The sequence below is a fragment of the Fundulus heteroclitus genome, chromosome 20, assembly GCF_011125445.2.
Source record: "Fundulus heteroclitus isolate FHET01 chromosome 20, MU-UCD_Fhet_4.1, whole genome shotgun sequence".
Taxonomy (NCBI): domain Eukaryota; kingdom Metazoa; phylum Chordata; class Actinopteri; order Cyprinodontiformes; family Fundulidae; genus Fundulus; species Fundulus heteroclitus.
Window position 1 is genome coordinate 26,272,274 of NC_046380.1, and position 18,926 is coordinate 26,291,199.

The following is an 18,926-nucleotide window of genomic DNA, read 5'->3' on the forward strand; positions in this document are numbered from 1 at the left end:
TTATACACCATATAACTTCATACATCCTTACTTTTCTAGGGGACTTTTATAGGCCCTTAATATATCACCACCATTAGACACATTTAAATAAGCACCACTGGCCTACCCTATGGGTTATTATATCATGCATCCCTAACATTTTTAAATAAACTAGCTGCATCTAAAACAAACTAAACAGCAAACAGTTTACTCTAATGAAAACGTTTATATGGAAGAATTTCTTACTGCTGTTGAATTATTTTTCAAGAACAGTAAATTATATCGTAGCCAGTGATGCATGTCCACTTTAACGAGCGGGCAATCAATTGCAATTTCCCGTCAACGTAAAATTAATACTTCAAAATCCTGACAATTACTTTGGCCCTCAGTTGTTCACTGGTCTTTTCAATATTTTCTTACCTCTAAAAGGAAAGGTGCTCAGAATGTTTATCCCCACTTGCTGAGTACGTGTGCAGAATGTTTTATCAACTTCCATTGGTTGGCCAGTAGGTGGCAGTGACACAGAGGCGTCACATGCAGTTGCCCGACTACTGCAGTGGCCACTATGCATGAAAAGGATCTTATCATGGGCAGAATTCAAGATATTTGAAAAAGTCCATTTTTGTTTCGTTTTAGAAATTGTTCCAACAGTGTAGAAACTGCTTTGATATACATGTTTAATTTTAAGCCTGCTCGACTTAATATGCAAAATGTTATCCATAGTGAAAAAGGTAACAGTACAGATATTTCCATGAGTGTTAAAATGTAGTCAGATGATGTCAACGAGTTTTTTTGAAAATAAATGTTAAAAATTAAATGCAAGATTTTACTGCTGCATAAAGACTAAATGACATGAATGCTGACTCTACTTAAGCCGTTTTGCACATAGTTGAATTACATCATGTTCCATATAATGCATTTTGTGTGACAAAAAGAAAGAAAAAAAAGAAAAAGTCTGGTTCGGTTATAATGCATCGTTCACATTTATTGGTTTATATAGATCACCACCAATAAAGTATAACACAAATGAAATCTGACAGTAATCGAGTTAGGTCCGATTTATTTATGGTCCCACTGCTGGTTGTTAACAAAAAAAATATGAAATTAATTTCACAAGAAACAATTTTCCTTAGTGAGATAATTAGCGAGCCATACCAGTATCTTTTAACTGTGCGTTTTATTTGTGCGCTTTTTGTTCAACTGTTTCCTTGTGATTTGAATAGAGTTGTTGTCACTAATGTTACTCAAGCTAAGAGGCTTTCACAGACTTGCATTGCTCTTGTTTTTTTTTTCTTTTCGCAACACATCATTAAAAAAAGACAAAAATCACCACGACAGTCGGGATCAACATTATTCAGACCCATGAGCAGCACTGCAGATGACAAGATATCAGTCCCTGCTGAGGTCTTGCACTATAAAAACACTGGTTCTCCTAGTAATTGTAACACCTGTAATTGTGAAGAGTTCAGAAGCCAGACGCTCTCGTGGTCCTGATTCTCGTTTTTGATGCAGAAAGAACAAAGTAAAATCTCACAGCACAGGCCGTACACAAAAAAAGGGAAATGCACTGAATAAAATCCTAAATTAACGACACTGTTGCCTCCTTGAGCATTTTTCTACAGTGCGAGTTCAGCTTTTCGTCTCCTCGTCCTGGAAATAAGGATGCTCTAGGGCGTTCAGGGCCGAAATCCGTTTCAAAGGATCAAAGGTCAGCATTTGCTGTGAAGGAAAGAAAGAAAGAAGCAACACGTGTGTTAAGAGCTGTGATATAATGTTTCACTTTGTTTAATCAAACCTCAGGTAACTGTGTCATATATGGCCTTTTAGACCGTCATCCACTTCACACCAGATTAAGACTGCACCCACACACTAAACATGTGTGGGTGGACTCCTCGTGTTTTGCAGCCCCAGAGCTCCCTTGGGAGTTTGGAGCATGCATGGGACTTTCTGTGAAGAGATTGCGAAGATCTGGTACTGTAGAAGCAGCATATCTGGTTCCCAGGAACAATTTAGCAGCAACGATAGCTAACCCATGGCGTTTGGCCTGTGTGCAAATGCTTGGCCATCTAAGAATCTAAAGGAGGACTAGCCTCATACTACAACTTCAAGGGCAAAACAAGCTGCGAGGGCTTTAAGTAGCCTATGGGCATAGCATAGGTTACTGAAGCTAGCAAGATTTCATCAAGCAGCTGAATATAAAAAACAAGCCACAGTCCATGGAAACATTTTAGCTATTCTCAGGACCATTACAAAAAGAGATCAGTAACCACTGGGCTGTGAGATGCACACACAACTCCAAATTGTGCATGCAAGCTTGTTGCAGGAAAGCAGAATGTAGCTGTGAGTTGTGGGTAAATTGCAAAATGTTTAATTTAAAGTTGGGATGAAGAGGCAGCAGGAAAAAAACAGCAGAGGGCAGCTCATAGGGATAAAGTTATAAAATAATTAGAAAGAGCTTCAGGCTCCAAAAGCTTTAGTGTGATAAACACAAACAAAATCTGTGTTTTTGTGCTTGACTCCTTCTGAATGCACTGTTTAACATCTTTATCGCAGCTCCAGATGCAGTTGAGACATCAAACAACAACCAGAAATCTTGATTTTTTTTAATTTCTGAGGCTTACCATCAACAGTTTAGCTCCCTGCTCATTTATCTCTGGAACAAAATCTTTGACTGGCCGCGGCTTGAGACTGGGGAAGTTTTTTCTTTGCACCGTAACGTCGGTCGGCCACTCTTCCTGCGGCGGCAAGCCGATGACTCTGAAAGAGCAAACACGCGCATCGTGCAGGTTTGAATGACCATCATAATAAACGCTGCCGTTTTTAGTCAGCGACGTAAAGCAAAACCGTGTCATACTCACTCAAAGATTTTCCCAAGCTGATCCATTTCAGACTCTCCACAGAACAGGGGTCTGACAAACACAAGTAAAAACGTGGTTAACAGAAAGTTAATGGAGCGACACTGCCATGATATTCTCAGCAAACTGAAACACAAATGAGTCCAGGGTAAAACGCTGCAGCAACTAAACGATGTGTTCAACCATGTTACACAACACCATACTCTGTGTCTTTGTGTCAGTAAATAATCTTTTTTAGGGCTGGGCAACGATTAAAATATTTAATCGCGATTAATCGCACTGATTAATCGCGATTAATCGCGATTAATCGCATTGTATTTACAAACTCCAAGAATGAATTCAAAAGTAGTGTAAAGAGCACTTTTATTTTAATGTTCTGCTGCCATATGAACAAAAGTGTTGTAACATTTGTAGCACTTATCAGTAACACATATTTAGTGTAAAGCTCAACTTAAACATGTAAAACAAAAAATAGCAATAATAATAAATTAAAGCTTATTGCCACTGACAGGGAATTCTCTTTATGGGGAAAAAATCTACCAAAAACAGGCAATTTCTGAGGTAACAGCAAGGAGCAGCATTACCATTTTATGTTCAATACCAAAGTTTAACTTGTCAGTGGTTCCAACTAACTTGTTTCTGTCATATTCCATGCTGGAAGAACTTTAAACTGAAATGCTTGCTAACTCGATATGCTTGCGTTTATTTGACGTTGACACGCGGTTTTTTGTTGTTGCTTTCTCGCGCGCATATAGTGAATGGCAGGGGGAAAACAGGCAAAAATACATGGATACTTTGAAGCGAGAAGCGATTTCACCGACGGCGTCGATGCAGACCCCCCCCCCCCCCCCCCGCTCCGCACAAAACTTGTTCCGGCCGCCAACTCACCGCCTCGCCTCGCCTAAGCTCGCTCGCGGTACCTGCGGGAAACACCGCCTTCCGCATGTCGGCTTTGTTTTTTTCCGGCCAGCACCTTTCTTCCTCTTTGAATCTGAGGCTGGGCTGACAGCGAGGTTATTGGCGCATTATCGCCAGCTACTGTTCTGATTCAAACCCCTACACCGCAGCAACAGACCTTCACAAAATAAAAGCATGTGACCAACATGCGTTAACGCGCGTTAAAGAAAATATCGCCGTTAATAGTCTAATGAGTTAACGCGAAATTAACGCGTTAACTTGCCCAGCCCTAATCTTTTTACTATCAACGGTTCATGAAGGTGTTTTGTATCATATCGTCATCCAAACTTTTACACCCCTAGTAAATATGTGCCTTAAAAAAATTATGATTTGTACATTTTATTTCTAAGCTCTTATAAGTATCAGGCATTTAATTCCAAAACTAAATTTTAAAAAACAATAATAGATCACCTGTTCACTGTATCACCATGCCTGAATTTCAAAATAAAAGACGTATCTTAAAAAAAGATGTGGATCGATATTTGAAATTTGCATCGACGTAATTGGATTGTTAATCATTTAATTGGTATATCGATGTGGGTCGATGTATTTTTACACTCCTATTATTTACTTCTCTGACCCGTTTACGTTCTTAAATGTTCACTTTTCACCACAAGATGAAGCTGTTGTGCACTTCTGACTTCTTCTGGGAGACAATACTTCTTAGCAAAGCCTATCCTGCTTTAATCTGTAAACTGCTTCTCTAGAAATTTGCATCGGCATGTCAAAAACCGTCATTGCATGATGTAAAACATCTCTACTTCAACATCTAACATCCCTTTAAATATGATGTGCATCATTTAGAGGCTTATCTGCCAGAGGAGTAGAACAGCGATTAAATATCGATGTGTGCTGTAGCTCAACTGGCTTCAGAAAGCGAACAACGGCCAATTTAAATCTCTGGTGTCGGCAGAAGGCCAGATTTTATTCAGAAGTCGCGTGTGAAGTGAACATTCAAGAATATGTAGTTTGCTAGCAGTTCTGCGTAAAGTCCAAAAGAACTTTATCATTATGCGGATCTCTGTCAAAATAAGAGCTTCACCTCAACTCGAAACATTACAGAAAAGCAGAACAGGTCATCGTATTGAAACTGGGACTTACTCATACAAACACAGGCAATAATAACTAGCAATCAAAACCTCACCAAATTAGAGGAACACTTCTAAGTCATAGGTCACGTACTTGCGTCTAAACATCTCGGCAAAGATGCAGCCGGTGCTCCATATGTCAACAGGAGTGGCGTAGGAGGACTGCAGCAGAACCTCTGGAGGCCGGTACCACAGGGTCACTACCTGAGAGACACGCACAGAGTCCAGAAGCATTAGGCAGAAATCTTCCCACATACACGGTAGTGAATAAGGACAGATTCACAAACTATATCGGTATTTAAGCTGTGATTTATGGACTTGTTTTTACCGCAAACTTTATTTACCTTCATTTTCCTGCAGTGTAAATACCAACTTTCACACAGAAAAAAAAAATCTGTTTTTTAAGATGAAACTGGAGAACATCACCTGCTAAATTTCCCGGTGTAAGCATGGGAAAACGCTGAGGGTTGCACTTGGTTGTGGCGCTAGCTCACAGAGCTGCTGATGGGGCTGCTGACTCTCATTTGTCACCGACTGAAGGAGACACGACGCATCCCAACAGCAGCATAGCGAGACACTCGCTGTGATTTGTTCTACTAATCACAGCCAAAGGTACAGTCGCACACACACCCTAGCATCTTGTGCGCTGCACTGAAAAAAACGACTCCGTTCACGTAGCTGAGGGGACCGAGACCATAAAGCGCCCACAGAGCCACAGCCGTGAAGCCGGAGCTCTGAAATTGTAACTTTTCTTGATACTTTAGCACCAATTATTTATTGTCGATTATTAGATAGAAACTCAATAGCATAGTAATTTACTGACTTACTTGCATCCTTACTTTACTTTGATTCCATATTTACTTACTGACTTAAATACATATGTACTTATAAATTAACTTAAATGAAATATTTGTCTAATAAAGAAACAAACTGACATCACATGCACTTTATTACATAACTACAATATTTAAAAAGTAACTTGACTTAATTACAGTCCAATATGCATAACATAACACTTGATTACATCATTTACTTATTGATTACATGCTAACTTACCTATATGCTTAATTATATCAGCTTTTTTAATATAACGGTAATTCTATCCCACCAAGTGTACTTGCATAATAACTTAATAAGTTTGATTAATAATTACATATTTACTTACTGATTAACTTTTTCCCATAATTACATGTGAACTTCCCCTTTTGAATATCTACATACCTAAGTGTGGTGTCCAAGACAAATACTTTACAGCATTTAAAGTAGGGCTGGACGATACGGCCAAAACTTATGTCACGGTATATTTCTTAACATCTGTCGATACAATATAATTACGATATTAATATAAACAAAGTAAAAGCCTTAGAAAGACTGCAAAGAATGGCCACAATAGGTGCCTGTACAAACTTATAACAATTATTTTGCCATGTTTATAAAACCCCTCCAATATAACATTTTAGAAACATTTGCTGCTTTACGAAAGATTACACATAAGAGTACTTAAAAATGAGATCGTCAGTCTGTGAAAAATGCTGTAGTCATAGACTGTAATATATACTGAAATATTGGCATTGTCATATCACCTTTATTGAATAAATTTATATTCTGATATATATTAATATTGAAGTATTGTGTGCTCCTAATCCAGTGGCAGCTGGTAAAGCGGCTTTGGGGCATTTGATGTCCACGCTGAAATAAACTTTATTTGAACATAAATCCGTCCTGTTGGATTCTGGAAGTCTGGTTTGTCCAGTCCAAGTTCCTCTATCTGCTTTTCATACTCCAGCTGAAGTCCTTTGAAATAATTTTGTAAATAAAACAAATTTTATTTTGCTGTGCCGTTCTCTCCCGTCTTCCCGTTGCTATCCGACTCTACCATTTTTAAGATATCAATCCAAGTCCCATGGAAGCCAAAAGGTTGCAAGCATACACACACACACACACACACACACACACATTTTTTTTTAAACTCTACAAACTAAAAACTGATTTGAAACCATGAAAAACCAAAAGTCAGACACATTTTATGAGAGAACTGATATGATTATTACTTCATCTTGTAATTTATGTTTACGGTGTTTTTCGTGCATTTTTGATCAGGGCTATGGAGGACCAAGTCTTCCAGATCTAAAAATAAATACAGAAATAAATAAATGCTCATTAAATAAATAAGCATACAATTAATTGCCACCAAATTAATAAATGTAGGTAGAAATTAAATTATACAGTGAGACATAAATGTATATATCTCTTTTAATTAGCTTATTCTTTTATTCGCCTTTGTAATAATTACCTTATTTATTTATTGTGCGTTATAATCTTCAACTTTATTTATTAATTACTTATATTTTTTAAGTATTTATTTTTGTGCATGTTATAATATTTTTGTCTGTTTTATTCTTCCTTTGTATTTTTTTACCCTATATATTTCTGTGATGCTATTTATTTCTGCCTGTCGTTTTTACATTTCTGTCTCGTTTTTACATTTCTGTCTCTCGTTTTTACATTTCTGCCTGTCCTTTTTACATTTCTGTATGCATTTCTGCCTCATTATGCAAATGAGGAGGGCTGTGTCTTAAGGGCTCAACTTCTTCCCATTGGTTGGTTAGCATTTTACTGCATCGGTCAAATCTACATGGCTTTTCCCCGCACTAAGCTTAAGTAATGTCAAACTCAGCAGGCAGACGTTCAGTGTCCAACCTCTTAAGGGAAGCTGCTAATAGACTGGAAGAATTAGAACGCTGTACATTTGGGATCTGAATGTTTTTCTGTGGTTTCAGATTCGGTTTTTCCAGATCAGTAACTCGTCGGCGGATGATTTCTTCTACAAAACAGACACCTCTCCGCAACCACAGCAAGGCAGACACTGAGCTACAACCGTAGTTTCCTCAAAACGAGTCTCCCACCGCGCTGGGAGAATTACATTGGACCCTATGCAGAGCTCGCTTGATAAGAAAATACTGTAGTTGATTATAAAAGTCCCGTTGACTCCACAGACTCAACAGGATCTAGCTCATGGTTGATCCGGTTGAGGGGCTCCGATTTCGGCCAGCGTCTCTCAGCTGCTCCCTCCTCCCACACGCGTGGTGCATTTAGGGACCGCCAAAAAACCTTTGAATCAAGCACTCTTGAGAAACAAAAATCAATAAATTCCGTATTTTGTGACCACCTATGACAAAACTAATATAAAATCATGCCACTAAATAACATCTGTAAGGCACCTTTGTTTTTATTCCATTTTAAGCTATTTTCAATTTTTAAGATTTATTCAAAGACAATAGTTGGCTGAAGTAGTAGAACAATTTCACAAAGAATTTGAGTGAGTGGGTCACATGACCTGGAAGCTATTGAAGAAAAGTCCAAATTTTTGTCTTGAAAATTGAAAATAGCTTAAAAATTAATAAAAACAAGTGTGCCTTACAAATTTTTATCTATTGGCATCAATTTATATTACTTTATCTTAGCTGGTCACAAGATAATACATTTATTGATTTTTATTTCTCAAGAGAGCTTGGTTATAAAGTTTTTTGACGGTCCCTAACTGCACCACCGCGTGTGGGAGGAGGGATCAGCTGAGAGACGCTGGCCGAAATCGGAGTCCCTCAACCGGATTAACCATGAGCTAGATCCCGCTGACTGCGCGGAGCTGTAATTTCCAATATCCAAATTCAAACCAACTTCACTGCGGTGCTGGATCATGCGTAAAGACGCAGCATGAACCCCAAGTGTTGCAGCTGAGGGGGAAATGTTGGATCGGCTTGATGAAACTCCGCCTCCTTCACAAATTAGACCAACATGGATAGAATAATGATAATATGTAATGCTTTTTATTGCCTGGATGTGAATCTGATAATTCATATTGTGCCTTTTATAATCAAGTACAGTATTTTCTTATCAAGCGAGCTCTGCATAGGGTCTAATGTAATTCACCCAGCGCGATGGGAGACTCGTTTTGAGGAAACTACGGTTGTAGCTCACTGTCTGCCTTGCTGTGGTTGCAGAGAGGTGTCTGTTTTGTAGAAGAAATCATCCGCCGATGAGTTACTGATCTGGAAAAACCGAATCTGAAACCTCAGAAAAACATTCAAATCCCAAATGTACAGCGTTCTAATTCTTCCAGTCTATTAGCAGCTTTCCTTAAGAGGTTGGACACTGAACGTCTGCCTGATGAGTTTGACATTACTTAAGCTTAGTGCGGGGAAAAGCCATGTAGATTCGACCGATGCAGTAAAATGCTAACCAACCAATGGGAAGAAGTTGAGCCCTTAAGACACAGCCCCTCCTCATTTGCATAATGAGGCAGAAATGCATACAGAAATGTAAAAAGGACAGGCAGAAATAAATAGCATCACAGAAATATATAGGGTAAAAAAATACAAAGGAAGAATAAAACAGACAAAAATATTATAACATGCACAAAAATAAATACTTAAAAAATATAAGTAATTAATAAAGTTGAAGATTATAACGCACAATAAATAAATAAGGTAATTATTACAAAGGCGAATAAAAGAATAAGCTAATTAAAAGAGATATATACATTTATGTCTCACTGTATAATTTAATTTCTACTTACATTTATTAATTTGGTGGCAATTAATTGTATGCTTATTTATTTATTGAGCATTTATTTATTTCTGTATTTATTTTTAGATATGGAAGACTTGGTCCTTCATACAGGGCAGCTCCCAGGCGCCCCCTACAGACGAGCCGCCGCTGACCGGATCTATATCCAACTATCAGAGGACTCGTGAAAACGAGCTGTTGATTGAACCCAACCAAAATGTCAGAGTACACCTAGACGTGAAAGTTTCCATCGTGGCTGCATGTGGCAGAATGTTTTAGAAGAGAAATAAACATCTGTATATTTTGAAGAGACGATGGATGTAGGACTCACCACAGGAGTGAGCGCCATGTGGCAGCTGTAGATCTTGGCGAGGCCGAAGTCAGCCAGCTTCACCTGGCCCTGGCTGGTCACAAGGATATTCTCAGGTTTCAGGTCTCTGTGCATCACATGGTTAGAGTGAAGAAACGCCAGGCCAGAGAGCAGCTGCCTCATCAAGTCCTGCAGAAAAGAGCAGGCGTTACTGAACTGAGGGCAGAGTTAACGCTTTTAAAACAGGGTTTAAAACATTTAGTTAAGATGCGTTTGTATTTGTCATCCTCTCAGTTCTCACTTTAATGCAGTCGGCAGACAATCCTGGAGCTGGAGCTTTCTCTAAATAAGTCTTCAGATCTTGGTCCACGTGCTCAAACACTAAAGTGACTTTGGTTTCCTGGTCCGACCTCTGGGTGGCACATACGTCCATGAGGCTGGTATCAACAGGAGGAAATGTGTTACCGGTGAGACGCGATGTGTGGGATTACCCGGTGAAACCTCAACAAAAACAACCCGTTAAAGAGTCTTACCGAACCACGTTGGGGTGATCGAACTGCTCCATCCGCTTCAGCAGAGCCACCTCTCTGACTGTGGAGACCGGGAGGCCATTTTGGTCCGTCTGCACGCGCACGTTCTTCAGAGCCACAAACTTGCCGCTCTCCGTATCCCGGGCCTTGTACACGGTGCCGTAGGCGCCGCCGCCAATCTCTGCCACGGGCTCGTACTGGACACCGGCGCAGTTGGCCATGACCACGTTCAGACTGGAAGACAGACGATCATCCAAGACATTACAAACGACAGCGTTAAGGACGTCATGCACCGTGAAATAAATAAAAAGCCTGTTTCGTGCATATTTTGTTCATTTTCCCCGAGTAGGAAATGTCCTCTGAAGCTGAAATGATCGACTCTGGAAGACGGGTTCGTCGCCAACCCTGACAGTAACCCATGTGAACTCCTAATCAATCGTTATTTCTAAGGCCTCTACCTCTTTAACAAAGTCAGCATTTTTTCTGAACATACAAAATAATATATTTCACACACACCATGTAGAAATGCAGAAAACATGAAGAAAAATATTATTTTCGGTATTATAATTTGAAATCTGAAAACCTGATATTTGTTTTTTTGCAAACCAGAAAGATTTTTTTATTTTATTTTAATATGAACACTGCAAAAATGGATCTAAAAATAAGTAAAATGTTCTTAAAGTTAGTTTATTTATCCTAATTTGAGTAGGTAAAATGGATTATCTGCCAATGGAATGAGTATTTTGACCCCTAAAATAAAATAATTAGACATCCTGCACTTGAAATAAGATGATAGAGATGAATTGTTCCCATTTTAAGTGCAAAAATCTTATTCCATTGGCAAATAGTCTTATTTACCTGCTCAACTCAAGCACAAATATACTAATTTTAAGAACATTTTACTTATTTCTAGTTCTGTTTTTGCAGTGATGTTTTTAATCAGGCTTCAAAGGGTTAAAACCAACTTGGCTGCAACAAGTACAAAGCATATTTATAGCTGTGGTAAGGAACTGTTTATTTCTGCTTTTAATGCTCGCCGTTTCTTATTAGTCCAAAGCGTAGCACTGCATACTGTGTTAGCGTTTGTGTTGCTACAGCGGTTAGGAGCACAAACAAAATGCAAAGAAATACAGTTATTGTTCGTATGGTTGACAGAAGTTAGCCTGGTCGCTGAGCATGTGGCAAATTCACCTAAATTCACAACCTGGAACTATAAACATGAGCAACTTTGCTGTGACTCCAGCCAGTCCCAGATCAGAGTCCCGACCTCTGCGGTAAAATTTAGCAATGTCGTTTCCTGTAGAATGTGTAAAACAGGTAGGAGTGAAATAAGAGAATATTAAAATACCATAATAACTCTTGTCTGAATGAAGTTAACCTTGCAAAGCCAGTTGCTGATATAAGCGCCAGATGTGGAGCCGAGTGCTTTAGATATGGCACCCTGGATGTTTAAGGCCCATAATTAGGAAGTAAGAAAGGAAGTAACTCATCGGAATAGCTGACAAAACCCATTTAGGTTGAACTTAAGCTAAACTAGAAAAACCACCATCTTTAATTCACTTGCTTGTTGACAACAAACACCGAATCAGCCAATCCCAGGACAACACCTCAGTATCCTTTAAGCTTCTTGACAAGGTAAAGACAACTAGACGAAGTTTAGTTTAAATACCAGATGGTAGGGTCAGAATCTGACGTAAACATGGAATCAGGGATCCAGCATGGTGGTGGGAGGATAATGGTATGGGTGCTCTAAGAACATAATTTCTGGCCACATGCCGTCCTTTTATAACTACATTGTATACACAGATGGCTACTTCCATAAGGACAATGAACGATTGTCCTGCTGGAACGCTTTCTTGAACGCGCGGTGCGTTCACTGTTCACCGCTAGCCTGAGCCACCAGATCTCAAACCAAGTCGGCACGGCTGGGACGCGGCGGAGCAGGAGATCCGCGCCATGGATGTGTAGCAAACAACTCTGAGGAAATGTCATCCCACTCCTTTCTTGCCAAGTCGCAGCATTTTCCCTGTCAAACCAGTTTTGGTGGACTTGTTAGCTCCGGCAGAGCCCCAGCCCTACTTTCACCCATTCATGCCCCATCCACCTACCTGCTCCACACAATCAGGAAAGGAATCCTTCATTTTTCTGCTTCACACACTAGGAATTGTGAGCACACTGCAAAAACAGAACTAGAAATAAGTAAAATGTTCTTAAAATGAGTGTATTTGTCCTTGATTTGAGCAGGTTTAGCCAATGGAATAAGATTTTTGCACTTAAAATAGGAAGAATTCATCTCCATCATCTTATTTCAAGTGCAGGATGTCTAATTATCTCATTTTATGGGTCAAAATACTCGTTCCATTGGCAGATAATCCATTTTACCTACTCAAAACAAGGATAAAAACACTAACTTTAAGAACATTTTACTTATTTTTAGATCCATTTTTGCAGTGCAACCGTGCTACAGAGAGTAAACAAACCCCGTTGTATGTGTCAGATACCGGGTTTGTATCTCTGCCGGTCTTGTTCCAGCCCTTTTCTTTTCTTTTTTTTTGCTCACCTAATCACCAGGAGCAGTCATGCTGCTGAGTTAACGAGTCATTGATAAAGACTGAGCCACCCTTCCTCTCTGGTAACTGATCACGTCGAGCCTGTTCAGGGAGCTTATCTTTTAACCGATTATCGATCTCTTTTAGGACAAAGTCACAACATGAAAAAAGGGGAGACGGTCACAAGACTTTTAGCGGAACATTTGCAGAAGACGTTCTGGATTTGCTTCCTTCCCGGGACTGACGGCGTCCCATCAGTCACCTGTGCCCCGTGGTGCATAGTTCAGCTTCCAGCACACAGAAGGCTGTGCAAACACGTTGAACTATGAAATGACAAAAGGGAAGAGCTGGAGATAGGACACAAAAAAGCAAGAATCGAAGGAAGAAAAGCATGAAGGACACAGGGATGAAATGACAGAGAGAGATAGGACACAATGAAAGAAGGAAGGACGTGACGAAGGAAGGATAGGTGGACACAAGGAAGGAATAGAGGCAGGACACCAGAAAGGTAGGAGAGACAGAAGAAAGGAAAGATGCAAAAAAGGAACTGAAGTATGGACACAAGGAAAAGAGGAGGGAAATAAGGAAGGAGTGAGAGAGTAAGGACAGAAGGAAGGATGGACACAAGGAAAGATAAAAAAAACGACCAATGCTCACAAATGCTCGTGAAATGAGAAAAAAGAAAGAAAAAGTCCCAGGTGGTGACAACGTACTGTGCAATGTATGAACTTGAAAAAAAGATTTGGGAGGAAGTGGCCAAAAGAAGAGACGTGAAGCCCCCCAAAAAATGTGTATAATAGTTTAAAAAAATAGTAGTTTTATGGCCAAATTATTCACAGGGCAGAGACAAATCTGGAAATACTTCAGCACCAAAGAAAATGCATTCAGTTTTAGTTTCATTCAAGTGCAGGAAATTTTGTGAAAGCCACCAAAGCAGACTGAAGATGGTCCAAGAGTGGACTGGAAATAGAAACGCCTCCGAAAAGACGACGAGGAAGCCAGAAGAACCGTCGACCAAGGCCACATTTAACGCATAATATCTCAGAGATAACAACGGATCTAAACACAGCAGAGGGCAGCGGTAAATTGTCTTTTTAGGGTTTATAAGTTTATACTTGCATCATTGTAGGGAAAAATGACACATTCTGTTCCAGTTTAACTTTGAGCAAAAGAACCTCAAGAGCAGTACATCATTTATTACGCAGGTTGGCATGCTAGAGATAATATCTGCAGAGGAAAAGAAGCTTTATAAACAAACCACATTTCTTCCTCTTACGCAAGGAAAGTTGTGTCAGACGGCCCTAAATGCAGAATCCGACCGCTTGTCTGCAAGATGATGAAACAGCATAAATTCCCCAAAGCAGCTCAGCCCAGAATTATTCATACCCCCCCCCCCCCCGTCAGATTTAGGTGAGAAGCCATCTTTTAATTTTATCAATGTTAACGCTTTGGAGTGGCCAAAGCAGATCCACAACTTGAATCTGATACAGAAACTGCAGGAGGGCTAAGCAATTTTCCATCGATATTGAGAATACAAATATTTTCCATTTCCATATAATGTAAATAATAATAAAAAAGGCTACATTTTCCCCACCTTCTTCCATTAGGATGTTCTGGGCGATGCCAATCTCGATTTCTGACAGAAACAATCTTCTTGTTTTAGTGAAAATAACTGTAAACCTAAATCTGCCAGGGGTATAAATAGTGATATCAGAATTAAACTGATAAAAAAAAAAGGACTAAGATCTGAAAGTACTTGTTTTTCAAAAGGCAGCTGCTTTCCTGCTTTTAGTTTCTTTCCATTGAATTATTTCCAGAACAGTCACTGGGATCCAGGCCAGCATTTCATAAAAAGAAACTGATGAATTTTTGAAGTCTGAAACATCAGCGTCGGACAAAAACAAACTCAACAGCAATTTCTAACATTAAATGACCGGTTCTGACCAACTATTTTGTAGCTCCGCTATGTAAGAAGCTACCGTTCAGGTGCTTTGCTTTAGAACTAACTTTAGATTAGCTTTTTTCCCCCATCACTATTTTGTGTAACTCTGTGTCTTTGCCACTATCACGCCCAGATTTCCCCATTGTAGGACAGTAAAGGAATTTCTTATCGTTCATCCCTTTAACGATTTATATTTTAAATAAACCCAGCAAGGACCAGCTGACCCGAACAGAACCACAGCCAATAGAGGTGTAGTGTCAAACGTCATAAAATAATATATAATACAACATTCCAAACATTTATAACAATCATTTTTTTTCCTTTGTAATAATTCAAAATATTTTACTTTCCAAGAGAAACTGAAAGATAATCAACGGCTAAGTATAAATGTAAGCTGATTGGCGATGGTGGGAAAATCGACTGTAGCCACAAAGCTATAAATTTTAGATTTCATGTGTCCTGTCCTATAAGCTTAGAGAAACGGTTCAGTGGGTCCTGTTATATTTTTATTCTCTCCACTTTAGCCGTCTTTTGCTGCACAATCAGGCTTGACAGTGTTACCTGACTTTTATTTTTCCAAATAAATAAAACAAATATATATTTTTTTAAAACATTTCTGGAGGAAATTATTGGACATTTTAAAATTAGAGACGACAGTGTTTGTACCTATTTAACATAGCAGTCTATAAAGAAATACAAATTAAGAAATAATTCTGCTGGATATGAGCTTTCACACTGTGAATCTTGTCAGGACGAACTGCAGGTAAAATAAAACACCGGAAAGTTTCTGATTAATCACAGTGGAAAGTCTTTTGAATGGAAACATACTCAAATTTTAGGATAAAATTTAGCATTTTCATTGAAGAAAACCAGTTTCAACAAAAAAAATGCTAATAAAAGGAACTATGTCCTATTGTTATTTGAATTTGTAGAAAATACCTAAACCTTTGCATGGTAAAATACCAGTTTAAAACCTCCAACTAGATATTGAGACACTTAAGTTCTCTTTTCAACAGGAAATTGTCGAGAAAAACCAACCCAGAAACAGCGCGTTCTGTAATTAATATTCTGTTCTGTGTTATTAGTGCAACAATAAGCGGGAGGCAGTATGAGTGGGAAAAAAAAAGGCTAGATTAATCATATCTCGAACGATCTTAACTGATTGAAAGAGGCCTACAGAGAGGAGGAAAAGCATTTCCTGAGGCCAACCAACTAAAACCAGGTAGCTTATATTTACTGCTGGATGAGGAGAGCTTCTGTGTTTCTGAATTTATTTCTCATAAGGTCAGCTTGATGACCGTTTCAGACTCTGGTTCCTCCTGCGGGCTGAAACTCTAACATATTCATCCCAACACTCGATTAAAGATACCCCACTGTGCTCCAGTTTCCTGAAATATACTGTTAATTGTTTGGTTTTTGTCCACGTTTAAGCGCAGGTTATTGTTACAGACCCATTCTGAGTCAGACCGGTATTAGCGTTCCAGTTTTTTTGTTTCGCATCAGTCTCGTTGCGGGATTGCCGGGACGGTTGGGAAAAGGGTCTGAGGTTAGTTAAGGGTGGTAACCGGTGAAAAAGGGAGCCGAGGAAAAGCCGCGAGGACAAGAGCTTATTTTCTTTTAGAGGGGGAAGTGTGTCAGGATAAGGGTGAATAATGGGTGACTTCCCATCCTCACATTACCACTTAAAGGAAAAGTCCGGTCAAAATCAGAATTCAAACTGCTCAACGTACTTTAAATGTAAAATTATTACATACTTTTCAATAAATGATAAGTTTTTTTTAATTAAGAGTAATTTTCATTTGAATGTGCTTTAGTGGAGGCATCCATGTTCCCTTGTGCCTGCTGGCTGCAGACACAAGGGAAGAAGAGGAGTGGCAGAAGAAACAACGTGGACTTTGTGAAAGAGATTTCTGAAATGTACAGATGACTTAAAAAAGACGAAATATATCACAAATAAATCTAAAATTCTTTAAGTAAAGCTTTGCCATCAAAACCAAGTTGTTTTTTTTTAATAATCAGTCTGTTTTCCAGACCTGATCCACATTTTTATATATATATATATATATATATATATATATATTTTTTATATATATATATATATATATATATATATATATATATATATATATATATAATATATATATATATATATATATATAGAGAGAGAGAGAGAGAGAGAGAGAGAGAGAGAGAGAGAGAGAGAGAGAGATAGATAGATAGATAGATAGATAGATAGATAGATAGATAGATAGATAGATAGATAGATAGACCACTAACAATGGAAATGAGACATTTACATTCCTATTTCCTTTTTTGGTATTCTTTTGATCCATTGTAGATATGAAGATTCACTGTATATAACTGAATGCACCTTCCCTACTCTGCACCTTCTTGTATGAGCCGATGTGACGAGTGAATTTCTCCATTGTGAGATCAATAAAGACTATCTTATCATATCTTATTACTGGACCGGTCTAAATGCTGATCAGAACCACAAACAGAAATAGAATGCAATAGAAAGTCCTTCGTAAATAAGAATAAAATTGAATCTAAGATTTGAGTCATTCTGACTGAACTCCAGACTTTAAAACACTATGAAAAAATAATCTGATGATATGTTACGATTAAGTACAGGTTTGAAAAGAAAATTGGGGGATGAACTGGCGAATTGCATGTCTGAGGTCGTCTGAGGGAAGAATAAAACTAAATACCCAAAAAACACAAATGCCCATTTAAGTGAAAGACTGCAAACAAAACCTCAATGGTTTTTTTTCTGGAATAATTTTGTTTTCCAGGCGACTTTCAGCCATTTCTCGTCCCTCTCACGGTTCTCTTGTGGGGCTGGTCCTAACCTCTACACATCTCCAGGTTTCCGGTTGCTGGCAGCGCCTCACCTCACCTCACTTCGGATCAGATCAGATCAGCAACATCTGGAAGTTTTCACTGAGCTGATCACCAAAGCCAGGCAGCCATTGATCGCAGGGCAGGTCAGCGCTGGTCGCCTGGCCGACGGAAGCTGACGCGGTTCCTTCGTCGAGTTTCCTGGCAGAGAGGCTGTAGGAGGAGGGGGGCGGGGGCAGCGTGGGTCTGTGCGGGGCCAGCAGACACGTGGTGCTGCTCCATGGCGCTCCTTTGTTAATTAAACTGAAGAAAAAGTGAAGCAACAGCTGCAGGCCACGCACACTTTTACCCCCACGCTGCAACACGTGGCGTGGCGCGGCGGAGCACAAACCCGGGGAGCTGCTCCTCTCGCCCCGGAGGTGGACGACACGGACGGAAACTTTTATCCCCCTCCCCACCACCACCACCACCCCTCAGAATGAAACACCCCCCGCCGCCGCACAGACACATAACCCAGATCCAGACACTCACCTCGCCCGGTTCTCCTCTCCGTCAGCGGCGGGGATCTTCAGCGCAGCGAGCGGCACATGCTCCGCGGGCTGCCACGTATGAATCCGGACCAGAACCGGCGGGGCAGGTCGGGTCCAGGTGCTTGTGATGGTCAGAGGCCGATCAGCCGATATGTCTCCAGCCCCTCCGCCGCTGGTCGCCTCCTCGCTGCTTCTGGCAACTCAGAGAGGCTGGAGGCGGAGCTACAAGAAAAAGTTTCACAAACACGGCGGTAACGCAGCAAGGGCCCACTTCTTGTTGGAACCCTTTGCCTAGACTTGAAAGACAAAAAGTGCTCACGGCATAAGTGCTTTAAAAAAGTCAGCGCGATGACTTTCGGGCATTTTTATGAGTTGAATTTGGGACATTTTGATTTTCAGGTCATGACTTTCAAAGCAGCAATCTCGACTTCCTAAGAAAGGCCCACTTGTAACAATGCTAAATCAAACTTCTTTGTGATTTTCCTTATTGAGCAAATGTTTATATATATATATATATATATATATATATATATATATATATATATATATATATATATATATATATATATATATATATATATACTGGGAGACCCCCCCTCTGGTCATTCATGTTTTATCCCTGGGGGGCATTCCTCCCCCTTCTGATCTGAATAAGTGATATTGGATTTTTCAAAATTTATATTAATACATGTCTTGTGTCCTTCACATTTGTAAATTAAATTTTTTGTTTGTTTTTAAAGAGTATTATTACGTTTTATTCATTAATAAAACTTTTGAAA

General features: G+C 39.4%; 1 protein-coding gene across 2 annotated transcripts; it reads right to left on the reverse strand.

The window, feature by feature from the left end:
* Positions 1–942: 942 nt before the first annotated feature.
* Positions 943–18,357, reverse strand: cdk4 (cyclin-dependent kinase 4). Of its 2 annotated transcripts, none has more exons than XM_012881121.3 (8): positions 18,149–18,357; positions 10,289–10,519; positions 10,057–10,192; positions 9,777–9,944; positions 4,974–5,083; positions 2,838–2,888; positions 2,601–2,736; positions 943–1,698 (listed from the first exon to the last, which is right to left on the reverse strand). In XM_012881121.3, exons 2-8 carry the CDS (start codon positions 10,504–10,506, stop codon positions 1,609–1,611), a joined length of 909 nt encoding a protein of 302 aa, XP_012736575.1. In that variant the 5' UTR covers positions 10,507–10,519; positions 18,149–18,357; the 3' UTR covers positions 943–1,608. The 2 variants fall into 2 exon arrangements, with proteins under 2 accessions (XP_012736575.1, XP_021163519.1); XM_021307844.2 differs by lacking the exon at positions 18,149–18,357 and adding an exon at positions 17,671–17,810.
* Between the last annotated feature and the right edge of the window lie 569 nt (positions 18,358–18,926).